This window comes from Condylura cristata, unplaced genomic scaffold (assembly GCF_000260355.1).
Source record: "Condylura cristata isolate star-nosed mole 26May11 unplaced genomic scaffold, ConCri1.0 scaffold00022, whole genome shotgun sequence".
Classification (NCBI taxonomy): domain Eukaryota; kingdom Metazoa; phylum Chordata; class Mammalia; order Eulipotyphla; family Talpidae; genus Condylura; species Condylura cristata.
The window spans coordinates 31,197,117-31,220,819 of NW_004567123.1; the positions used below are offsets into that span (position 1 = coordinate 31,197,117).

The 23,703-nt window shown below is 54.8% G+C and overlaps 1 protein-coding gene across 1 annotated transcript; it reads right to left on the bottom strand.

Moving 5' to 3' along the window:
• Positions 1–8,815: 8,815 nt before the first annotated feature.
• LOC101621510 (transmembrane protein 189) lies at positions 8,816–23,697 on the bottom strand. The gene is made up of 6 exons (XM_004687474.2): positions 23,567–23,697; positions 17,744–17,863; positions 12,605–12,696; positions 11,400–11,544; positions 10,708–10,920; positions 8,816–10,161 (listed from the first exon to the last, which is right to left on the bottom strand). Exons 1-6 carry the CDS (start codon positions 23,688–23,690, stop codon positions 10,040–10,042), a joined length of 816 nt encoding a protein of 271 aa, XP_004687531.1. The 5' UTR covers positions 23,691–23,697; the 3' UTR covers positions 8,816–10,039.
• Between the last annotated feature and the right edge of the window lie 6 nt (positions 23,698–23,703).

Below are 23,703 nucleotides of genomic sequence, written 5' to 3' on the forward strand. Positions count from 1 at the left end.
GGGATGAATGTGAAAAATGAAGGTGTTCATTGGCTGAACAGAATTTGAACCCAGGCGGGATGTCTTGCTTCCAGGGTCACTGGTCAGAAGAAGTTTGTAGGGAGACAGCTAAACGGCTTGGGAGGCATTGTGGTGCGAGAGGGAGCATTCACTCATGCATCCAGTCATCCAAATGTCAAGCACCTATTATGTGCATGGTGCAGTGTTAGGAGCTGGGGATAATATACATCCCTGAAAAAGCAAGTGTCTGGTTTTTATGGGCTTGCATTCTAGTTCAAGACAAATAGGAACGAGCATAACTAGGACAGGACAGGGAATAAATCAGGAAAGGGGTGGCAGGGGAAGGTCAGGAAGTACCTCCTAAAGTGATCATATTTTGATGGAGACCTGAAAGTGAGAAGGAGGTAGTGGAACAGGCAAGTGCAAAAGCCATAATTGCAGATACATGTTAAATGTAAGAAGCAACTGCTCCTTCATTATCAATGGGGCTCTGAGGATCACTTATGTGGAGGTGGAAAACAGCCTAAGAAAGGTAAGGTACCACCTCAAGTATTTCAGCTAAACACTTGGAGAGGAAGAAGAAAACACTTGCAGAGGAGGAAACAGGACATTCGGTAGTGAGAAACATGGGAGTTGGAAGCCCTGTTCCAGCACATCCAGTTTATCATCTTGTTCCCATAGCAGTGCTTCCTAAGCAGCTGAGTTCTCTCTGTTTCTCCCACTCTGGGTAGGCGGTCCCTTGTCTCTCAGGTGAATGACCCCAGTAGCCTCCCTTCTTGCCCCCTCCCATCCTGTTCCCTCCATATGCCGTATCACAGCCAAATGTTTCTTCAAAACACCCCTCAGCTCAAACTCAGTGGCTCCCCATTATTTTAAAATACAGACTCTAATAGTCGAACACCCACAGAACTATCATCCAACAAAGGACAATTGTCAGACAGCTGTGGGACAACAGCAGATAACAAGATTGTTCAGGGCAAAGCAGAACTGATGGCCACCCTAACCACAAGGCCCTTCACCTAGGACAGGTATAGGGCCAGTGAGATGTCTAGAAAACCAAACTGAAAGAGGCTCAGCACTTGTACTGTCTTATGAGTTAGGTCTCCCTAAAATTTGCACCTTGGACTTCTGGCTTCTCTCCCTTCCCTGTCACCCCTATTCCCCGGCACTGCCTGTACATCTTTGATTTGCTGTACCTCTACAGCTCTTCGAGGCCTCTTGAAACACGTGTGTTCTATTCCCTCAGGACCTTTACCTGTGGTGTTCCCATTAATTATCAGATCCACTATCACCCCCTCATGGAAGCCTTGATCTGATTTAATCAATTTGGCCAAATTCAGCTATAACTGATTCTCTGAGTTTCACATACATCCTTCCCACCATGAGCATGTAATTCAAGTATGTGGTGAAGATCATCGAAAATCTTTATTCTGGATTCTGTAAAGTTGAGATAACAAGAGGGAAGCCTTTATGTTTCTAAGGACCCATCTCTGGAGTGAAATTTTTCTGGGTTTAACTCTCCTTCACCATTCACTTTGCTGTATGACTTCAAAGACTTGAATTTTTCTGTCATCAGTTAGAACCCCTTGTAAAAAGAGGTGATTATATCAGCCTCACAGGGTTACTGTGGAGACGCACAGCTTTGGTAAAACCCTTTGGCACAGAGGAAGAAGACAATGGAAGAGCTGACATTCACCAAGTCATCACCAGTTTTTTTAATCTTCACAACTCGAGGTGGCAACCCTTAGGGAATGTCCCTAGAGAACTGAGACTCAGAGCGAGCAGGTGGATTAAAATCAAGCTTCTTATCCACGATGCTCATAAATGTTTACTGCGTAGGTCCGTTCGTTCTCATAGGGAATTCCTGACAAACAGAACTGACAATAAAGCGAATTCCTGAGCAAACAGATCGTAGGAGAAAGAAGATAAATGGAACAGCGCGGTGCATGCCGGTTATTGTAGTCTAGCGGCGTTGCTGAGCCTGCTGGGAGTTGTAGTCCTGCCGGTGGGCGCTTGCTCTCCCGGAAAGGCTCCGCCCCTTCTCCGGATATGACAATTCCCAATTCCGCTCGGCGTTTGAGGTGGTCGCATCCCACTGATGGGAATCAGAAATTCTTGTTTTATCGGATTATTGGAAAGATTAAAACGGTTACTAGGATTAGAGAATTTAGAAAAGGGCTTGGCCAAGAGTGAACGCTATGTAAGTATTAGCTTTTATTATTTGGCCCTCAGTGATCTTGCATATTATCGACTCCGTTTGTCAAACAAGGAAACAGACTCAGAAGGAGTTGGATGACTTTCCCAGGGTCACACAGCAAGTGAGGTATGAAGTCAGGTTTGCAAAACAGTTCTCTTAACTTTGGGGCACCAGCTGTTTCCTCTGTGGTGAGCGGGGGTGGAGCCTGGGAGGTTTTAAGCAAGAACGCTTACAAATGCTGCCTCCTGGAGACGGAGTCTGGCGGCTGCAAAGTGAGTTAGACACGCCGCCTGCCTGCCCAGTCGCGATGGTTTTCTGTGCTAACAAAAGCCTGGTTTTGTTTAAGAGACAGAGCTGCGGGCTCCAGGTGGGAACTGAAGCAAATCACAAGCATTAACATTTCTTCTTGCCAGTAATTGGCCCATTAGTGTGCCTGTAAGTTAGTTCCTTTTCGTCAGTGAGTCGGGGAGGGGGTTTGTTTGTCAACTTTCAGTCTCCCGATTATAATTGGGGAGAAAGCCTTTTTTGTCTGCTTTCCTCCTTCCTATAATATGAAGCTGTGATGGTTGGAACTGTGGCAATAATCATGAGACCATGAGGCACAGGTGTGAGGTCAAAAAGCACAATGAAGATTCAGGCACAGAGAGATGAAAAGAGCCAGGACTTGAATGATGTGATTGAAATGCTGAACTAATTCTGGGTCTGCTTATGCTTACATATAGCTGTCTTTTTGTTTTTAAAGGTAAATTTATTTATGCATACAGAACTGGAGTACAGGCCAGAGGTGCAGGAGGATGAGAGGATTCACCAGAGACAGAGTGGGGACCAGAACAAGCAGATCAACTGAAACACACTGCAGATGGGAGCAGCAGGTGGGTCAGGAGAGGTCTGCCACGCCATCTGGGTCACCTCCCTGGCCTGGGGATCAAACTTGTGCTGCAATGGCTGTGGCAGCATCATAGTGCTGCACTTTAACCTGTTGTGCCCCCAGGGAGGGCCCAACTTATAAGTGTCTTAAGACTTGAGATAATAAGCTTTTTATTGCCTTAGTTATTCTTAAAGGTAGGGTTTTGTTACCTATAGCCAAAAACATAGCAAATAAACACAGGAAGGTGGTGAGTGCTTCAGTTGAGACATAGCTATGAATGAACTGTGCCATAGCCTTCATTCAAAAACTCTGTTCCCAACATGAAGGGAAGACACCCCTTGCAGTCTTGAGATCTCTGAAATGTGAAATGCATGAGTAGTTTCCAGAAATTATATCGGAAATGTGAAAAATGCAATGTTTTATAAAACCTGCAATTTGAGCAATACTATAACGTGCACACAAATTGTTAACGTACTGATACTGATTGCATGGGAATGGGGGATTCTGAGATTAGGCATTTCTAAAAGCTTTTAGGGGTTGCAAATTCAGATCCACAAACCACATTTGGAGTAGCAAGGTTGTGGATAACATTATATAATTATATATTTTTATTTCCTATTTATAGTTAAGAAAACTTCCAACCTCATGCATAACTTTTATAATACAAACTATAGGAAATAAAGGTGTCTTATTGCTGACAAGAGGGATCATGGGTACCCAGAAGACAGAAAGTGAATCCCTGGGAAGGGGTCTGGGGTCCAAAGGGCTAGTGGCATTTTGGCACAGACATGGAGCCTCATCTCCCTCGGGTGTGCCTATAGCATTAAGAAGCCATGTCAGAGCCTCCTTGGTGGTGCATTGGATTAAAGGGCAGCACCATGAAGCTGACCACAGCCACTTCACCACCAGTTCCATCCCTGGCCAGAGAGCTGACCCACAATGTGCGGCAGACCTCCCTGTCTTCTTCTGTTCCCCTCAGCAGTTTGTTTTAGTCAACCTGCCTATTCTTCTCCCCACTCTGCCTCTGGTGAATCCTCTCACCACTCTGCACCTCTGGCCTATACCCCAGTTCTGTATGCATAAGTAAATATTTTTTTTTTTTAAGATTTATTTATTTATTCGTACAGAACTGGGGTACAGGCCAGAGATGCAGAGGGTGAGAGGATTCACCAGAGACAGAGCGGGGAGCAGAACAGGCAGATCGAAGAAGTACACTGCTGAGGGGAGCAGCGGGCGGGCCAGGAGAGGTCTGCCTCGCCATGTGGTCCCTCCGGGGCAGGCGGGGATTGAACTCATGCGGAAGTGGCTTTAGTTTCTTAGTGCAGTGCTTTAACCCGCTGCGCCACCAGGGAGGGCCAGTAAATATTTTTTTAAAGGAAGAGATGTCATATACTGTTATAAACCAACATTACCTCTCCCTATATATCTATAATCTACCTACCTACCTACCTACCTACTTACCTACCTACCCACCTTCCTACCCACCCACCTACCTACCTATCTAAAATATTTGATGCAGTTGTATCAACCTAAATAGGGAAAGGAGTAGAAGGGGTGTCAAGGTATCAGTCATTTGCTTCTTCACTGACGTTCATCTGGGTTGTTTCCTTTGGCTTCTCTCACAGAAATTATTTCTGTGATGTCTGGATTTTGTATCATCTGTTTCTTTTCTATCACCTATTAGTTTTGTATCATTTTGTTTCTTTTAGCCAGAAAAAAAGAGAGCCAGGAAACTAAGTAGGGTGAAAAAAAAAGAATGAGCTTCCTTAATTTTTAGTGTTGGCCGGGAGGGGACCCAGTAGATTGTGGGGGAAGAAGATGGGGACTTGGGTGCTGGATGTGGTTTGGTAATATACAGCTGAAGAGGTGTGAATCTGTACCCCTAAATCATATATAGTGGTGTAAACCAGTGTTACTGGAACAAAAGTATTCAAAATACAGTAAAAATAAATGGAAAAAGATTTTTAAAAGAGCATTGCAACTCATTAAGAAAAGAAGACAAACCACTCAAAAGAATATGAGAATAATAACCAACCCTTATGGAACATTTACCATGTTCCAGAAACAGCATTTTGCATAGATCATCGGTTTTTATAACCCCTTACATGGCAGGTCATCAGCCCTATCTTTAGGTCAGGAGTCTTAGAACAGAAAGGCCTAGTAACTTGCAAAAAGTAACTTACATGACAAAGCTGGGATTTCAATCCCAAGTTGTTAATAATCACTGCTACTCTGTCTCCCAAGAAAAATAGAAAGAGGACATGTACAAAGAAAGAAAATGAGCTGCCCAGTTGTATCTAACATTGCATCTGAGAACACAGTGATTCTCAGACGCAAATTTCTACATTCAAACACCTCTGAGTCGGGTTGCATCCTACTATCAATCACATCTTAGATTCAGTGAAATACTGTAAGAGAAATGCAAATTAAAACCACCTATCAGATTGGCAAAGAACAAAGCACTGGCTAACATACTGTGTTGGCAAGGGTGTGGGGAATCAGGCTCTCTCCAAAGTTGCAAGAGTCTAAATGGGCCCAGCCTCGGTGCAAGGCAGTTTGGTGTGAGCTGGCAGATTCTAATGCAGAAACACCTTTGACCCAGCAATTCCATCTCTAGGAGTGGATCTTTTGTGTCAGTTGACCTTAAGAACAAATTGGCATCAATGCACATCACAGCAAGTTGCATAATGCAAGACTGAGTACACCCTCAACATCTAGTGAGAGAGAGCCTGAATCAAAAAAGGTCTGTCTTGGAGTTGAAAAGCTACACAGCTGAAAAAAAGAATAAGGGAGCTTTCTGAGCGTTGTTATGACAGTCTCAAAATGCAGAGGCAGAAAAAGGCAAAGGGCAGCATCTGTGTGTCTACCTTTTCGTGGGACAGAAAGGGACAGCCAGGCCTCTGCATCCGGGACTTGCAAGGGGCTTAGCTTAGCTGTGGCCTCTGGGAACGGAGGGCTTGCGGGAACATGAGTGGGGAGAAATTTTCATGTTAGACCAGGAATTGGTAATTTTTTTAAAAATGTATGCGTGCAAGACCTGGGGTGTAGGCCAGAGATGCAGGGAGGACTGGGGGAGCCGGTGAGAGGATTCACCAGAGTGGGGAGAACAGGCGGATCGACCGAAATACACTGCGGAGGGGAGCAGCGGGCGAGACAGGAGAGGCCTCCTGCGCCTTGTGGGTCACCTTCCTGGCTGGGGTTGAACTCAGGCCACAGTGGCTGGCAGTAGCTTGATAGCACTGAGACTCTAACCCCCGTGGCACCAGGGAGGCCTACATTTTCTTCTATAAAGGGTCCTATTGTCAGCATGTAAGGCTGTGTAGGTCATTAGATCTGTCAGCCCCGCTGCTGTGTTGGTAAAGTGGCCACGGGCAATAAGCACATAGGCGGGCATGGCTGTGTGCCAGTGAGAAATACACCGAAGCTTCAGTGTATTATGTTGGAAGATAATCTTTTCTCCTCCAAGCATTAAAGATAGATGCTTGTGGTTCATTCATAGATAAAACAGATTGAATTGGCTGTTTTGTAGCATTCTTAATCTTTTTTTTAAAAATAATTTTTGAGTATTTATCCTTTTCTTTTTGAAATTTATTTATGCATTCAAGAATTGGGGTATAGGCCAGAGGTGTGGGCAGTGAGGATTTCCGAGAGACAGAGTGGGGAGCAAAACTGGATTGACTGGAACACACTGCTGAGGGAAACAGCGGGAGACAGGAGAGGTCTGCTGTGCCATGTGGGTCACTCCCTGGCCGGGGATCGAACTCGTGCTGCAGTTGCTGCAGACAGCCTTACAGTGCTGCACTTCAACCCCTTGCACCCCTAGGGAGGGCCCTGATTCTTAACCTTTACTGTGATCACGTGTTACCTATTCTACAATAGTGTTTAATATGGTAGCTCGAAGTAAACGTTTAAGTTTCACAAAAGCAGCGGGGTTAGAAGTTAGGGGCAGGCATGATGCCCGAGCAGAGGAAGGACCTGCCGTTCCCAGTCCCAGCGGGGCTGGAGCCCAGCTGTGTGCCCGCCACGGCCAGCTGCTCGGCCCCATCGCCCGCTAGCAGCCCAGATCCGCCTGCCCGCAGGCCATCTTGAAGCAGCTGGGGCATCTTGGGCAGAAACTGGACTGTACCTAGAGCCAGCGTGGAAATAGCTGGATTTCTGGCTCCTCTTGACTCAGTTGATGTCTTTGGGGCCCAAAATGCCCCGAGCCCGGAGCCCTCAGTGGTAGCTGCTGCTTAACCTGTGTGGTGCTGTTTTCTCATCAGGGACCCACTTCTCACTGGCTGCCTGCTTCCTCACCTTCCTGCCACCCAGCAGCTGTCTGACCTCAGTGCCTCGGCATCCCCGCCCGCAAGTGGGACAGAGCGTACTTGGACATGGAGAGCCAGCCCCAGGAGCTGGCATTTGGTGAGTGTTCGATAGATTCAGTGCCCCCTGCATTTGCATTTCCTGGCAACTACAGCCCCCACCCCCGCTGCCATCTCACAAATGACCCCAAAACTCCAAGACCCGACACATTTCTGGTGTTGACAAGCTTTTCAGCCCCTTGGATGCAGGAGCAGCAAGATGGGCTGGAGGTGGTCTGAATGTGTAACCGTGGAAGCCTGGGCAAGTCACTTCACCTCTAGACTCAGGCTAATTTTTTGCTGGCTCCTGGGGAATTAACACAGGTGCCTAGGCCCTGGGAGACCCCCCGGCCCCAGAAGGGCCAGAGCCTGAAGACACTAGGCTGTTCATGTGGCCGATGTGACGTGCCCTACCACAGATTCAGTTTTGTTTCGGGAATCCGCCCTCCCACCCCACTTCCTGCGGCCTGACCTAGCCCTACAACTCCGGGTAGACGTGCTTCTGCACCACCAGAACTCCTCCCTTCATCACCTCTGCTGGGTGACTGGCCCACACAAGACAGTCCAAACCAGAGAGCGCCTGGGGCTTTTGCTTGACTGTTGGAAAGCGGAGTTTCCACTGGAATTGAGGAGCTAGTCTGGTGCCACTTCACCTCAGGGCGAGCCAGCGACCAGGTTCTGACGACTCACGTGAGCCTTTGGCTCTTGGCAAGCCTCGTCAGAACCACATCTGCACTTTCAGTTGTGTGAATGAATATAACTATTTTAGCTTAACTTGTAGTTTCCTGTCATTTGTGTTTATGAATTCTGATGCTTCTTCCTCAAAAGTCTAGTGAGGGGCAAACTTTAAGGAAATGAAATCATATATCCGTTTTCAGTGCTGTATCTGTGACTGACTCACCATTTCTTTGCTCCCAGTAGGCTTTCTTCTTGCTTTCTGGCTAATACTGTGGAAACTATGTAGCCCAGAATAGGTTGTAATGTCTGGAGTGTTCGCTACTGAATCCCAGTGCCTGGCACACTGCCTTATAATTGTATAAATGAACAAGATACTCACTTGTCTGAGATACCCAGTGTCTCCCCACTTGCCTCAGCCTGTGACTCTTTAGTTCCTTTTTTCCCAGCCTCACACTCCACTTTCCCTTTGCCACTCGGGCCCAGTCACACTAGCGGCCCGTCTCTTAAAAGCCCCACGCTTGTTTCTGCCCCGGGGCCTGTGCACTGGCAGTCCCTTCAGGAGTCCTCTTCCTTTAGGTCCTTTCCCAGCAGCTTCATCACCTCCTCCAGATCTTAGCTCACACAGCACCTGAGCGGGGTCCTCCCTGACCACCCTGCCAAAGCAGCCCGCCCTGCTCCCCCAGTGTGGCTTCATCCCATTTGATTTCCTTTACAAATAAGCACCTGAAAGTCCATGTGCATTTATTTACATTTATTGTCTCCCTCCCCAGAAGGTCAGCTCTGCCAGGGTTAAGCTTTGCCTGTTTGTTCACTGCTGTGCTCTAGTGTCCAGGTGAGGCCTGGTCTACAGCAGGTGCCAGTCAGTGTTTGTCACAGGGATTCACCGGTAGGCAGCTGCCTTCATCTCTCAACACCATGACCTCCTGAATGAAGAGCATGCTTCACCAAGTCGTGGGTCCCTGCCACGATGTGTCAACATTAATTCACTGTCTCGGGTAACAAAGCTCCTATCCTGAGCCCAGGGTTGGTGGGGGAGTTGGGAGTGGAGTGGGGGCCTCACCCACCGAGCTCCTTACCACCCCTCCCAGCCAACCAGCCAGGAAACACCACGCAGCCAAGGTTAAATAGACGCTTGCTGCTTTGTTATAAATATATTATGTACATCCAAAAACATGACATTAAAATATTACTCCATGTTACAGAAAAGATATTAAGGCTTTCTATTATTTACATTAAACAAGCAAGCACCTTTAAAAAAAAAAAAACCCAATCAAAACAAAAAGCCCCTCTTCCTTCTCTGACATACCCCTGACCGGAGGGGACAATGCATCTCCTTGCAAACCGCAAAGACCCTTTGCAGGGCTGTGCCTCCCGTTAGAAGCATCGGCTCTAGCTGGCATCACGGACAGATGGGGAGGGGCAAAGAAGGGTGCTCCAGACCCGGGCAGGGGACGGCCAGCTGCATGTCGTCAACTGGGCAGGCAGCTAGGGATGTCCACCCACCGAGGCCTGCGGGTTCAGCTCGCAGGGCCATGGTACAGGGACTCTGTAGCAGCTCCGAGGCCACCTGGGTCAGACAAGGAGGGGCAGGTAAGATGACTCAGTGGCCCAACACCAGCCATGCTGAAGGGCTGCCCAGGGGCGCAGGGACCGGGTAAGCGCCCCCTAACCAGGGTGGCTGGCAGGTGGGGCTCCTTCAGCAGTCAGGCTTGGCAGACAGAGCAGCTCAGATGGCCGGGGAGGGGCCGAGGAAAGAAAACAGAAAAGAAAGGACATGAAGAATCAGTGGCTCAAGTATTCTGTCACAAGGGGTGGGCTGGGCTGCCCGGGCCCAGCCCAGGAGGCGTCCTCTCCACTTGGAGGGGCCAGCGAGGAGGCTGGGATTTGGCAGATGGCTTCGGTTTGGGAGGGGGACCGGGGAAGGTTGGCAATAAGGTGACAGGCTCGAAGGAGTTATTTGATCTTCTGGGCCCATTTCATGTCATCGGCCCGAGGCTTCTCTCCCGTCAGGCCCTGGATCAGGTCCTCCAGCCGTCGCCAGAAGCCCATCTTCTCCAGAGGGTAGTTGAGCCAGCCTGCAATAGAAACAGAGCGGGGAGGCTGAGAGGAAGAGCAGCAGTCGAGGGGCTGCAGGGAGGAAGCGGGGCGTCACCAGGGCCCAGAAGTGTGTGAGAGCCTGTAGAGGGCAGGGACAAGGGAATGGGGCTCTGACAGGCCCCCATCCCCTCACCCCTTCCCTTTCTTCCTGAGCTAGATGCCAGGCACGCTGGCAGTGCATAACATGCAGCTCGAATGCCACCTCTTCCGGGGAACCTCCCCTGACCACAGCTTAAGCAGCACTCCATGCCTGTCACTGCTTTTATTTCTTTATGGCCTTTCTGATAATCAGTAGCCACTCCCGCTGAATCACCACTTCCCTGTGTTGTGCGGCCCACCAATGAGAAGGTCAGCTCTGAGCAGCAGAGCTGTGTACTCAGACCTGGCCAGTGCTGGCCAGCAGCAGGCCCGATAAAAGAGCGAGCAGAGTGAACACCCCAGGAGGGCAAGGGCCGCCCGCCTGCCTCCCCCTCCCCCCAGGAGCTGCGCTGGGTGGGTCCTTCCATGCTGCGCCGGTGCCGCACCTGTGGTGATGCAGAAGTAGGTCTCGTGGGGCGAGACATGGTGGATGCGGTGGTGTTTACGAGGCAGGATGACGTGCCAGTCCTGCAGGAGTATGACCCAGCGTGGCAGCCCGAAGTACGTGTGTGACCACTTGTGGATCTGGTTGGTGAAGGTGCTGAAGATGATCAGGCAGAAGACAAAGCATTCCCAGGGGTACAGCTGCTCCAGGGCCTCTGCGGGTGGGGAGGGGGCGCCCACAGCCGTCACACAGGGTGGGGGCAGCCACCAGTCTGGCCGTCGCATTTGCCTGTGGCCAGCTCGCATCCCAGGTCAACGCCCTGGCCTCCTTCCAATATCCCCCAGAGCATCAGGCCGGCTCAGACACTCCCCTGGGCAGGTAACACGAATGAGCAAGGTGGGCCAGGTGTAGGGTTGTGTGGGGTAGTGGGCAGCGCTGTGTCCTGTGTAAAGGTGCCAGCCACATTCAGCTCAGCTCTGACCCAGTGAAGCCAGGTGGGAACAAAGAGCAGGTGGCCAGAGCAGATTGCTCAAGAGAAGCGGGAAACCCAGACCTTTATGTCACATATCCCAATTTTGCATGGAGAGAACTAACATTTTTTGCAGTACCTTGAAGGACCCACACACACACATGCCATGGGTGGATGGGGGGTCTACCTCTGACAGACCCCTGCCACCAGGCACACATGCTCACCAGGGGTCTGCGTGTGGAACTTGTAGGCCATGTTCAGTAGTGGCAGCAGGGTCACCAGGCAGTTGTCCCCATTGGTCTCAATGAAGTCGTGTCGTGTAATGGCGGTGGGGTCGATGTGATGCTCCCGGAATGGTCGGATGAAAGCCTGGGGGGGCAGCGAGGGAGATCCGATGGTCAGTCAGTCCATGGTGCTCAGCGCTCTCCACAACCTTGTGCATATGCTCACTCAGGTCAATCTCCCCACCACTGGGGTGCTGCAGGAACATTCCAGTGATAGGCCTCACTCCAGGCTCCAGTGTCTAGTTTAGAGCTCGAGCCCAAGGATGGGTGGAAATGACCTGGCTGGGACCTCAGGCTGGCACCGCCTCCCTGTGGGCCTCAGCCTTGCCACCTGAGCTGTGAGGGGGCTTGGAGACAACCTCTGCCTTTACCCCAAGATAGCAGAAGAGGTTCCTCAGTAACATACAGGACCCTTTGCTTCTTGACTATTATCCAAGCCCCTGCCTGGTAACAACCGCTCCTCTCTTAGAATAAGGTGTCCCCAGAGGGGCTGATCCCATCCCCCCATTTAAGCAATCAGCAGAACCCGACCTGGAAAACAGATTACGCCCTCTGCCACGCGGACTGGCAGAGCACGGGCATGAGACCCCAGCTGAGCAGAGTGAGTGAGCCGTGACAGAGGAGGTTCTCCTGAGGCCGGGGAGGAGAAGAGCCCAGACAGCTCCACCCCCTCCGTAGGTGGCCTCCAGAAGCGGGAGCCCGGAGACCGGAGCCTGCGGGGTGGAGTCGGTGTGGCGCGGCCGGACCGGCAGGTCCTCGTGGCTCTGTTCTGAAACACTCAGTGAGCGGCCGGTACCTCTGTACTGGAATCCAGCCTTAGGCCAGTTTGCAGTGGGTTTTCTGTTACTTACAACCCAAGGTGATACAGGTGAAGTTAGTTAAGTCGGTCAAACATCGAGGTGCAGCAGGGCAGGGAGAGGAGGGCAGGATGTGGCCCCCCCCAAGGGTCCGAGGAGGCGGACACATCTTAGAGCTCCCCGGCTGTCCCCGGCCTGGCGGTTTTGCTTCCAGTAACCCCAGGGGACTGTTACTCTAGGCCCAGAGGAGGGGTGTGGGGGGCCGGCAGGCATGACGGTTCCCGTCTCTCAGACGGGACAGGCTGAAGAGGAAGGGGCGAAGGGCCGGGCTGTGGCCAACGTACCCACCTTCCCCACGATGGGCAGCTCCACGGAGCCCCACGTGTCGGCTCCCCAGTGCACCAGGCCAGACAAGAAGTCAGCAATGAGCGCCCCTGCAACTGGATGGGAGCAGGTGAGCAGGGTTGGGGCACAAGGGGACGCCCTGCCCCGCTCCCACCTTGCTTTGGGGAGTCAGGCATCCATTCGCTCCGTGCTTGCTCATTCATTCATTCGAGGGGTGGGAATGGGTCTTCCTTCTCCCCTTGGGGCACTGCTCCCCCTGAAGGGGGCCTTAGCAGTGGGCTCAGGCCTCATTCCGTCCCTTTACTTGCTTTGCTCTAGGAGAGGCAGGACTCATTTGCAGACGAGTCTTGAGATTACACTGGGCATGTAGAGGTCAGCCCATTGCTGTCCTGCTGGGGCTGAGTGTCCCTCTTCTCGGCGCCCCTTCCGCCCCACAGGGAGGCCCACTCTGCTCCAGTGCAGCCGGAGACAAGATGGGAGTGACCTGGGGGATCTGACGCCGGGCGGTGCCTTGGTGAACCTGGCCATTTGCTTCCCTTTCGGTGTTCGCTCCCAGTCTGTTCAGAACAGGACTGGGGCTGCTCAGAGGCCCCAGCACAAACTCACCTGAGGGATCAGCGCAATACAGAGCTTAAGAACTCAGATCTGGACTCAAACTCCAGCTGTCACTCATCACTAGCTGTGTGACACTCTGCATGCTACTTAACCTCTCTGTGCCCGTTTCCTTTTGCTAGCTGGGAAACGGTGAGGAGGAACCACCCACTGCATGCTCCGGATGCTGCTACACACTGCCTGTCTCTGAGCGGGGCTGTGTGGCCGGGAGCTAAGGTGGTGGGAGATCAGCCCGTGTTGCTGGGCAAGCCCCTGGCCTCTCTGGCCACAGCAGCATGACCTGCATCATGGCAGCTGCTGAGCTGCCACCGGGGGCGGCCAGCGATGCCCCCACGTGCTGCCTTCCCGAGGAGGGGGCCGGCGGGCCGCGGCGTGCCCCTGCGCCCTCGCAGCCCTGCCGGCCTCCCGTCGTCTCAGAGTGGGCTGGCCTGCTGAGCAATCCCTGCAGAGGGACTCACGTGGCTTCTGTTCTGAACCCAGCTTCCTGCGCCAGCGTAGTGCTTCTAGAGGCCTCCATGTGGCCGCACCAGCTGTCCATCCTCGGTACTTCAGTACTGTCTGGACACGCCCTTCAGCTGGTGCCGGGCGTCGGGCTGTCGTGACTCAAACGCCGTGGCGTTCAGAGGCAGCCTGCGCGCAGGCCTCGCCTCCCCGTGCGGACGCAGTCAGCTGTTTTCTTTCGTACTTACTTGACATATCGAGCACTTACAGGGACGAGGCCCTCTGCCAGCCCCTTCAGTGTTTCATCTCTTAATCCCTGAAGCGTACCAAGGCCAAGCCTGAGCTGGTCTCATATCTGATCTCCTTAGTCCTCCTGAGCAGGTAATCCTTTCAGATGACGGTGACAATGATAGTGTCACACAAGCAGTATTTGTGGGAAAGGTTCACACCGGAGCACTCCTTGGTGCTGACGCTGCGTTAAAGGGTGCGCCCTAGGGGCCCCTCACTCTGCCCACGCGTGGGCACAAAGGCTGCCTGACCAGGGTCAGGGTCACCGTCACATCCGTAAGTCCTGTTGGTAGCACACACCTGCCTCCCTAGAGGGGGTGATCGCGCCTTCACCTCTGAGCCTGTCTCCCCAGGACACACGGGCATCGCCAGCAGAGGGTTCTCTGTGAAATACCGGCCGCGGCCGCTGAGTGTGTGTGGAGTGGGGGTGGGGGCGAGGGCCTGGCAGCAGAATGGCAGGGGTCCCAGCAGCGAGAGGGACACTAGGTAACCACTGAGGAAACCTGAAGCACTCTGGGCCTCAGTTCATAAGAGTTTTCGTACCAGCACATTCACTGCGGCAGCCGTGACGCCAGCGGCACAGGCGTGAGGCTGGAGGAACCTGGGGCAGGGAAGTGTGGGGGAACTCTCTGCACTTTCTGCTCATGCTTTGTAAATGTAAAACTGTTCTAAAAAATAAAGTCTATTTTTAAAAAGCGTGCTCTGGCACTTCTTGACCGACGTGACAGGCCCTGCCGCGTCCTGACTTCCCGGGGGAAGGAGATCGGGAAGAGGACGGGGCGGCCAGGCGAGGGGCTGCAGCCGTCCGGGGTTGTTCCTGGTGACGCGGGGCCTTGACATCAGATGGGCTGGACGTTCGTAGTAACAGTCTCCGACGAACTCCAACCTGCCAACGGGCTGGGCCCGTGAGCCCCCGAGATCCAGGGAGAGCCCCAGTGCGACGCCAGGTAGCACTTTAAGTCCCAGCCCCTCTCAGAGCCTCAGTCTCGGCACCTGTCAAATGACCTGAAGGAAGCAGCAAGCGGGAGACGCTGAGCTGTGTGTGGGTTACTTTCGGAGGGGAGCCTGCCTTGGCCCTCGGGTGAGGGGTGGGGGTGGCAGGACTGGCTCTTCGTGGGCAGGTGGCTGCTGCCCGTGGCTGCTTTAGTGGGGGCAGGGGTGACAGAGGCCAGGACACAGAAGCTTCTTTGTCCCAGTGCTGGAGGCAGCAGCTGGTAGCTGGCTCACTCTGGGGGTGGCTTCAGCCTGGTCACCACCCTGTCTGCTGGACACTGGGACGGGATGGCGGATGACTCGCTGCAAGCTACCCTGGCTGATGGGTGCCCCTGAGGCGCCCTGGGTCCTTGGGCCTCTCTTTCTCCAAGGATGCCCCAGCTGGGACTTCTTTGCCCCTGGCCACCCCAAGGCCTGGTGTGGAGAGAGTATGGCTGGACAAAAGTGGACGCTGCTGGCTGATCCCTGCGGTCCTGGCCCCCAGTCCTGTCTTTACTACCTTTCAGCTCAGACTCTCATGGAGAAGCCCCCTGGCCCACCAGACTGGTACCAGAGGCTATGCGATCGCTGACCTCACTGCTGACCTTTGCACTCGGTGCCTGTGCCTAGAACTCTGCCAGAAAATTCCTACTCCCTTCAAGGTCCAAGTCACAGACCCTCGTGCTTTTCCTCCACTCCTCCCAAGGGCAACAGCTCAGGGCTCCCACGGCCACCAAGACAACAGTGCTTTTGTCAAGGTCTCTCGTGACCCCCTGTAGCCCCATCTTGCTGGGCAGCTTGGTGGCTGCGTCTAGCTGACCCCCAGGTCTTCTGGAAACATGTTCTCCTGGCGTCACCTGGAGGCCTCGTGCTCTGTTCTCTACTCCCACACAGCCCTCGGGACACTCTGGCATCGCCTGAGCACCAAACACTACCCATCTATCCCCAACTTGCAGGTTTCCATTGCAGCTGCCTCCCTGACTCCAGACTCAACCCTCAGATTTCCAGCTTCCTGCCCCACACCTCCCTGTGCTCTCAGGCAGGGATCTCAAGCGTCTCCCCACAAGCCAGCTCCTGCAACTGTTTCCACCTTCCAGTACTCAGGCCAAAGCCTGCCTCCCTTTCTTGCCCGGACAGCCAACCTGGCACCACCCTGCGGCAGCTTCATCTTCCCCGCCCTACCTGGTGTGAGCCTCTGCCACTGTCCGGTCCTACCTGCCCCCATCCATCAGGATCATGGCAGCTCACCCTGTGGGGCTCCCCATGCCCCACAGAATAAAACCCCCGGTCCGGGCTATGACCTCCAGGCCACTGTGTCTCCACGCTGACCCCAGCTCCTTTTCCCGTTAGCTTTCGGCAGCCACAGTGGCCGCCTCTTCATTCCCCGAATGCACGCACACACCGCACAGGACCTTTGCACTTGGGTCCATTCCACCTGGACTGCCCGTCTGTGAGCTACCTGCCTGAGCCCCGCCCCAGGCCTCCTGCAGGTCTTTCTGCAAATGTCACTTTCCAGCGAGACATACTCTACCCTCTCGCTGCTTTCCTGCCTAGTCCTTCACCTCTGTCTTGCTGTCCAGCATTGCATCATCTCTTTGCGTTTATGCATCATCTCTGCGTTTATTAGCCACGCACCTTTTAATGCTCCCATCTCTCTAGGTCCTACCAGAAGCACTGGGGCACAGTGCTGGGCCAGGGGCAGTTTCTACAGGCTGGCACGGTGCCTTACCACCTGCGTGCTAACACACAAATCAGGGTAGCTACTTAAATCGATTAGGAACTGAGCAAACACCAAGCAAACACCGTTATCAGGAGATTGTCTGCTCTTATCAGCCCAGAGACAAAGGTGAGTGTGTGGGGGAAGCTGGCATCACATGGCGTGGCTGGATGGTCGGAGACCTCGTGGGCCCAGGATTGGCAGCTCTGGCCTCAATTAGGGAAGGGGGGCAGTGACCTGTCTGCAGGGGGGTCTCTGCCGCTGTCTGGACGCAGCCAAGTCGAGGATGGTGATGGGAAATGCTGAGTAGGCAGCGACGGAGAGCCAGAAGTGCCCAGGATGGGGTTTGGTGCAAAGCAAGCACCTGGGAAACAGCTACTGTCAGACTGACCACTGCGGTGGAAGGTCCGAGCCCTGGTGAGTGGCATAGCCCCGGGCGGTCTCCCCGCCCCACTGCTAACCAGTTCTGGTCTCTCTGACGTCCTGCCCTCGTCAGGCACCTGCATTCTGCCCTCACGGCAGTCCCAGGAGGCAAGTTCTGCAAACGAGCGTCACTTTACCACATGGGAAGACCCTTGCCCAGGGCCACACGACCAGGAGGTGGTGGACCCGGGGCTGCAGCCGCTCCCAGGTAGGCTTCGGGGCCCACGCTGCTCACATTGCTGCCCCTGAACGTGGTGCCCTGTGACAGAGGCTGCAGGGGCAGGTGGAGGGGGCAAAGGTGGAGGCAGGACCACAGAGATGCTTCCATGAGAGTCCGGGTGGGAGAGCATGGTGGCGGACCAGGGAGGGGATGTGAAGAGAAACAGCTGGATTTTGGCTGCATCTTGGAAAGCAGAGCCAAGCGCACTTACTGATGGTTTGGAATATAAGCGAGAGGAACCAAGGGGGACACTCAGGTTTCTGGCCCTAGCTGTCGGCAGGGCGGAGATGCCGCTGACTAGGACGGGCGGGTTCCCACAGCTGGCCTGCACGCACACAGTGCACACACAAGCCCGCACGTCCACACACACATCCACACACCTGCAAATCGCCTTAACAGCAGCACAGACACTGGGGTGGTCCCTGGCTCCTGGGGAAACCGAGGCAGGCAGCAGGCTGTGGACACTCACCGACACCCAGCATGACGAGGGGCGTGTGCTCCCAGCGGGCCAGCAACAGGAGATGGACCAGGTTGTGGGCGATGAGGCCAAAGCACAGGACCACGCAGCACCATTCCTGAAAGCGCTTGCCTGTGGGGACGGGGCCGGAGGTGAGGGCACACGGGCAGGAGACCCTTGGGCCTCCTCCACAGGGGTCCAGAGTCTACGGGGCCAAGACAGCACACTCACGGACAGGCCCCAACTACCGTTTCCTGGATGTCACTGGGGCGCTGAGCAGAGTGGGTACCGGTCAGTGGGCACCCTCTCAGGGCTGGCCGCCATCACATCAAGCGAGGGGCTCTCCCCCAGGGGCCCTGTGCACAAGGCACAGTCCTGGAAGCCGGCCTTCGACTGCAGGGCGCCGAGTGGCCCTCTGGAGATGCCTCTGGGGCGTTGGTGAGCGCTTCTAGCCTGTTGCAGCATCACGGGTCCCCTTTTTGCAGGTAAATATTTGGAGATGAGGACGCAGGTGCTGTTTAATCCTGGAGGTTCAGGCCCTGCCCACCCTCCAGGCACTGAGTCAGGCATCCAGGAGAACCAGGCCTTTCCACTTCCGTTCTGAGGGCAGGAGCCGCAGTCTGGGATTCAAGCCGCGGGAGACGAAGGGCTCGAAGTTAGGTGAGTGGAGGGTGGTGGGTGGGGTGCGGACAGGGGTCACAGGCTGGCCCACTGCCATCAGGCGGGCAGAGGACCAGGACAGCACAGGCTAGAGCTCTTCATGCTTAGAAGCCAAGAACCAGGATATTGATGTGAAATCACCTCTTAAATGTTGCCACGTTTTTTTAAAGGTGCGTGAGATGGGACAAGCTGATTTACTGGCAGCAGGGTGTCAGGACCTTGGGAGCAGCCCGAGAGCCCACTGCCTGGGGCATCAGGCAAGTCAGCCTGGGCTGAGTCACGGCCCAGGCAGCCAGGGAAGCCGCAGGAAGCCGGGGTGGCTGTTTCTCCGCAGCCCCCACGGGTAAACAGTATCAAGCCCAGCTGGACCTTCCCCTTTCTGGTTCCTGTCTGGCCAGGGCCTGGAGTCCAGAAACAGGAGCTGGGTGGGTAGGCACAGGGGAAAGGACAAGTGACTCCTTAGTGCCAACCTGCTCCCCTCCAGTTTACAGGACAGTAAGGGGATCAAATAACAGGAACAACACAATGTCTACGCCACTCAGGCCTGTCACCACCGGGGGCCCACATCAGTGACACACAGACCTGATTCTTCGGGCAAATTCTGCTTTCAGTTTTACAGTAAATTAGCCATGCTTATAAAAAGAAAGCACACAAAATGCCTAGTTTCCCTCTTCCCCTGAGAGACAGGGCTCTGGCCCCGGGTCCGAGCTGGCTAGCTGCCCCCATGAGATGGCCATGGTCCCTCCCCCGCCCTCCTGAGTGGCAGCCCCACACAGGTGGTCTCCTCGTGGCACTCCCAGCCAGGCCCTGCTGGCATGGTCTCATTCAAGCCCTGGCCCACTGCGAAGACTCTGCAACCCCACTTCCCCGAGGACAAATCCAAGGCTGAGGGTAAGAATGAAGCCCTGGCCTGGGTCCTGGGTCTGGGCACAGGGAACGTCAGTCTGGATGCTCTGGACAGTCATGTTCCCACTGTCACTCAGCGACCCCCTGCCACGGAGAAAGAATGTCCCTGAATCTGAATGCTTTTCCCTCTGGACGCCATCTCTCTGGCCTCTAGATCCTTCTGCAGGCCATGTGCCTCAACCTGGGTCCATGAGAAACACACGGGTAACACTCAGTGGCACGAGTGGAGCAGCCGCGTGCCAGGGAGGTCCCGGCCCACCTGCCCTCCTCAGGGACAGAAACTAGGCCTGGAGAGCAGTTTCTTTACGGTTACTCTACAATGACTTTGCCCTGAGTGACTTGAGGGTCACCAAAACCATAACATGGACAGTCAGCCTGGCAGAGCCTATGGGCCAGGGGGTTTAAGCGACGTCACTTTACAGATGCACAGGCTGAGTCCCGGGGAGGGAGAACTTGGCTTGGGACACCAAGAGGCCCTGGACTTCCGGATGGCACCCCTGGCCTGGCCTGGCTCTGTGATCTGAGCTGAGCTGCGGCAGCGGCAGCTTGCTGGTCCAGGGGGAGCCAGGCCTGTGTGCGGTAGGTACAGAGAACTGGGAGTCACGGGAAGGCCGGGCGCCAGGCATGGCCAGCTCTGCTTTCTGGGGGCAGGCAGCAGCCACAGGCTTGGCATGAGGCCTGCCCTCCTGTTCTTGTTTCAGTCAGGCAAGTCCTGAATAGCCTCATTTTGGGGGTACCTTGGCCACTAGGGGACCATCAGCCTCAGGGTATAAGGGGACAGGAGGTAGGGAGAGGACGGGGACCGGAGAGAGAGAGACAGAGATATGCAGAGGCAAGAGAGGGAAGGAATCGGACACAGAGGGATGAGAACCACAGGAGAAAAACGAGGCAGAGACAGGGTGAGGTAATATGGGGATGGCGAGGGAAAAAGAGGTGTGTGGCTTAAAAGGAGAAAGGAAGGCTAGAAGAACTGGGTTGAGGGAGACATAGAGGACACTGGGCCTGGAGTCCAGCCAGGGCCAGCAAAGGGCCTTAGGCCTCTGCCCTCAGGCCCACTGGGGGTAACTGAAGCCAGGTTCAGCTCTAGGACGACAGCCCGGACCCCTGCCCAGGACCCTGACACAATGCTCTATCCTTCCCCGACCCCATTCTAAGAACCTGTGTCCCCAAGACAGGAGGTGGCGCAGTGGGCCAGGGTGGCCCCTGGAGCCTGGGCACCTAGGGCGGTCTGGCACACCGTCCCCGGCGGTTAAAGCTGGCATTGCTGGGAAGCGGGGTTCCTGCCTCTCCTCTTGATTGTCCACGAGGTCAGGGAGGCCTACCAACCCATCAGGCCCTTCGCCAACCCTGGCCCCTGATAGGGGGAGGCCTAAACCCAGAATGGGGCTCTCTATGGCTCCCAGGGCCCTAAGCCCAGGCCCAGCCCAACTGGGGGCCCACAGACAGGCTGAGGCTGCTTCTCCCCTTGCTGGTCCCTGTACCCCACGCTGCCCTGAGCGGCCCACTCACAGCTTTCTCTGGACACCCGGTCTGCGCTCTCTGCCGCCGGCCCCGCACACATGCCCCTCTGCTGGCCTGGAACATTGGACCCCCACACCCGTCTTGGGCTGGCTCTGTCCCACAGTGAAGAGTAAGAACACAGAACCTAGAACGCCGCCCGCCAGAGTTCTGGTTCTGGTCCTGTTGCTCACTGGCTGCGTGACTGCAGGCAGGTCCCTGCTCTTTGCTGAGCCTCAGGAACTGCCTGGAAGATGGACAGGACTCCAGGCACTGCAGCACAGACTGATGCAGTCTGGGGTGTGCTGATCATCTTTAAGGAAGAACACATCGGGGGTTGGCATGGAGGGGCCTCGTTTCTTCCCCTTAAAATGGGATCAATATCAGGATACACCCCAGACAACTATGGGGGATATGACAGCGTGTGAGGACACTGCCCAGCGGTCAGTGCCCAGCAGCTGCCCATTACTGCTGACTGCCACAACCCTCAGGTGCCACCTCTGGCCCCAAGAATCTCAGGAATTCAGTCCTGGAAGCCCAAAACCTCTACTGTCCCCTTGCTCACTCTGTTCTAGCCCTCAGTACTGGTACTCCAGCCACGCTCTACCTCAAGGTCTTGCCGTGCTGGGGCCCGGGTCTGGGCCAATCCTTCCTCAAATGGCGTCACGTGTCTCTTTCTTCAGGTCAGTTCAAATGTTTCCTGCTCTGAGAGGCCTTCGCAGCCCCAACAATTCACCTCCCCCTTTCGTAGTATAAACTTGTTCCGAGAGCCTGCCTCCTTTGGATGAGCGAGCTATTTTCTATTTACTCCATCTCCGTTTCTCCGCTGCTTTGCCCCTGAGGGCTAGAAGGGGGCCTGGGCGGAGCTAGTATGTACAGAATCTGCCCCTCGCTTTCCACGCCAGGCCCAGAGAGGTCAAGATAATTCTCCAGGGCCACAGGGTGAGGGGCAGAGGCAGACAAAGGGAGGCCTGTGAGATGTGGAGAAACTAGTCTGATCAGTCTCCCACTCTTTCATTCCCCCCCCAACCCCCAAAACCAGGTCAGGAAGCGATCGAGGCTTTGACTGCACGTTTGGGGAACAGTTATCTCCAGACTCAGATTTCTGTGTGTCTGTTCTTTAGCGTGAGGCTCACTTGGGAGAACCGGAACAGGACAAAGATGCAGTCACATAATGGGCATCGGCCTGCTACGCCTTGGCTGGAAGGGGTAGGGTTTACTGGAGAGAGCGGAGGGTCTGGAGGAGGACCTTGAGGGAATCTGAGGCCCAGAGAGGAGCGGCAAAGCTTTGCTCAAGACTCATAGGAAGGTCAGACCATTAGGTTAACAGTGGGGAGTGTCCACTGTAGGCCATGCACTGCAAGCAGTGGTGATCTCATTCCATTTCCTTTGTCCAGTGAGGCTAAGGGGCAGATAAACTCCATTCTGTACCCCTGTCGCTGTGAGGCAGCTGGAGCTCAGACAGGGCCAGCAGCCCCGCACAGGTCACACAGGACACCCCATAAGGACCCCAAGCATCGCAGGGACTGGGGTTTTAAGTCCACCGGCTGGGTGTTTGAGTGAGGTAACCATGGCAGAATGAGTCAGGTGCCGAGTCAGATGAAGAAAAACATCACACCCAGAGTGTGGAAGTGGAGGCCAAAAAGGCCTCTGTCATGAAGAAAACAAATGGCCAAGGTCAAGCAGCAAGTATGAGAAGAGGGCAGGAAACACAGGCAGACCGAAGATGGGGAAGGCCCCGAGCCCGTCCAGGTACAGGCTGTGCCTCTGTCGCTGGACAAGAGGAAGGAGGCCAGTGGGGTCTCTGGCAGCTCCCAATCACCTGACTCTGGGCCCTCACAGGCACTTCCTTAACCCTTAGGGGAAACGCAGCTCTCCAGGGGCTTGCCAAAGTATGCCGGGAGTCCAAGTGAAGTCAGGGAAAGGAAGGGTGGTGTTTGCTGGAGTAAGGATGGCAGGCACAGAACAGGCCAGGGACCTTGGCTTGAGGAAGGAGGGTCTCTGAGTTGTGGGCTGGGGAGCGCTGGCCAGCAGTCTTAAAGGAGGGGGATAATACATGCACAGCCGCAGGAAAGGGCGGAGGGCTGGCGTTGGGGAGGAGCTTCAACTGGAGGATTTGCAAAGCCTCCCTACCTGGGGTTCCCAAATACAGGTGATGGCTAATGCTCCCCTCAAGGGATGCAGGGGAAGGGTAAGAGGGCTGGGATGGTGGTCTACAGTTGGTGACTAGGATGGGGCTTTGGGGGTAAGGCTTCTGGGGCCTGTGTGTTGTGGTGCCAGGTTTTGGGGAGTGAGGCCCATTTGGGGTCCTAGGGACTGAATTCAAGATCTGGGGAACATGGGATGAGATGTGACTTTTAGGCGGTTGGGGGCACTGCATGTTGCTGAGAGGCTGCTTCTGGGGATCAGCTTTAGAGTTGGGGGTTCCCTAAGTAGGGGCGCTGCTTGCAGCCTTGGGTGTCCGGTGGGCTAGGATCCGGATCTGGGGTTGCAATGGGAACAGTGTGTAGTGAGGAACTGATACAGCAGTTCCCAGATGTGGGGGCCCGTCTTTGCATCCAGCAAGTCCAGTAGGGGCTGGGGATCTGGCCCGGCTTGGAAAGGGCATCGGGTGGGGGTCCCCGGACTCGGGGGAGCTATTTGCAAGTTAGAAACTGAGGTTAAGTTCTGCATTGGGGCCCGAGGCTGGGGATCCGACCTGGGAGACCCGAGTTCGCAGTCTGCAGCCCGGGCTGGTGATTGCAGGCCCGGAGGGGGACCCCGAGTTCCTACCTGGTGAGTAGAGGGCGGCCAGCTCGCGGGCCCCGGCGTGTTGCGCGCCCCAGCGCCGGCAATACGCCGCCTCGTCCTCGTCGAGCTCCGGCTCCTGGCCCGGCCCATCCTCCGGGCCCGACATGGCCACTCGCCCG

Excerpts from the sequence above, each read along its gene's own strand:
- LOC101621510 (XM_004687474.2), bottom strand. The coding sequence starts at position 23,690 with ATGTCGGGCCCGGAGGATGGGCCGGGCCAGGAGCCGGAGCTCGACGAG. Across the intron at positions 11,545-12,604 it reads AGCTGCCCATCGTGGGGAAG|GCTTTCATCCGACCATTCCG; the intron begins GTGGGTACGTTG and ends CTGCCCCCCCAG. Across the intron at positions 10,162-10,707 it reads CTACTTCTGCATCACCACAG|GCTGGCTCAACTACCCTCTG; the intron begins GTGCGGCACCGG and ends TTTCTATTGCAG.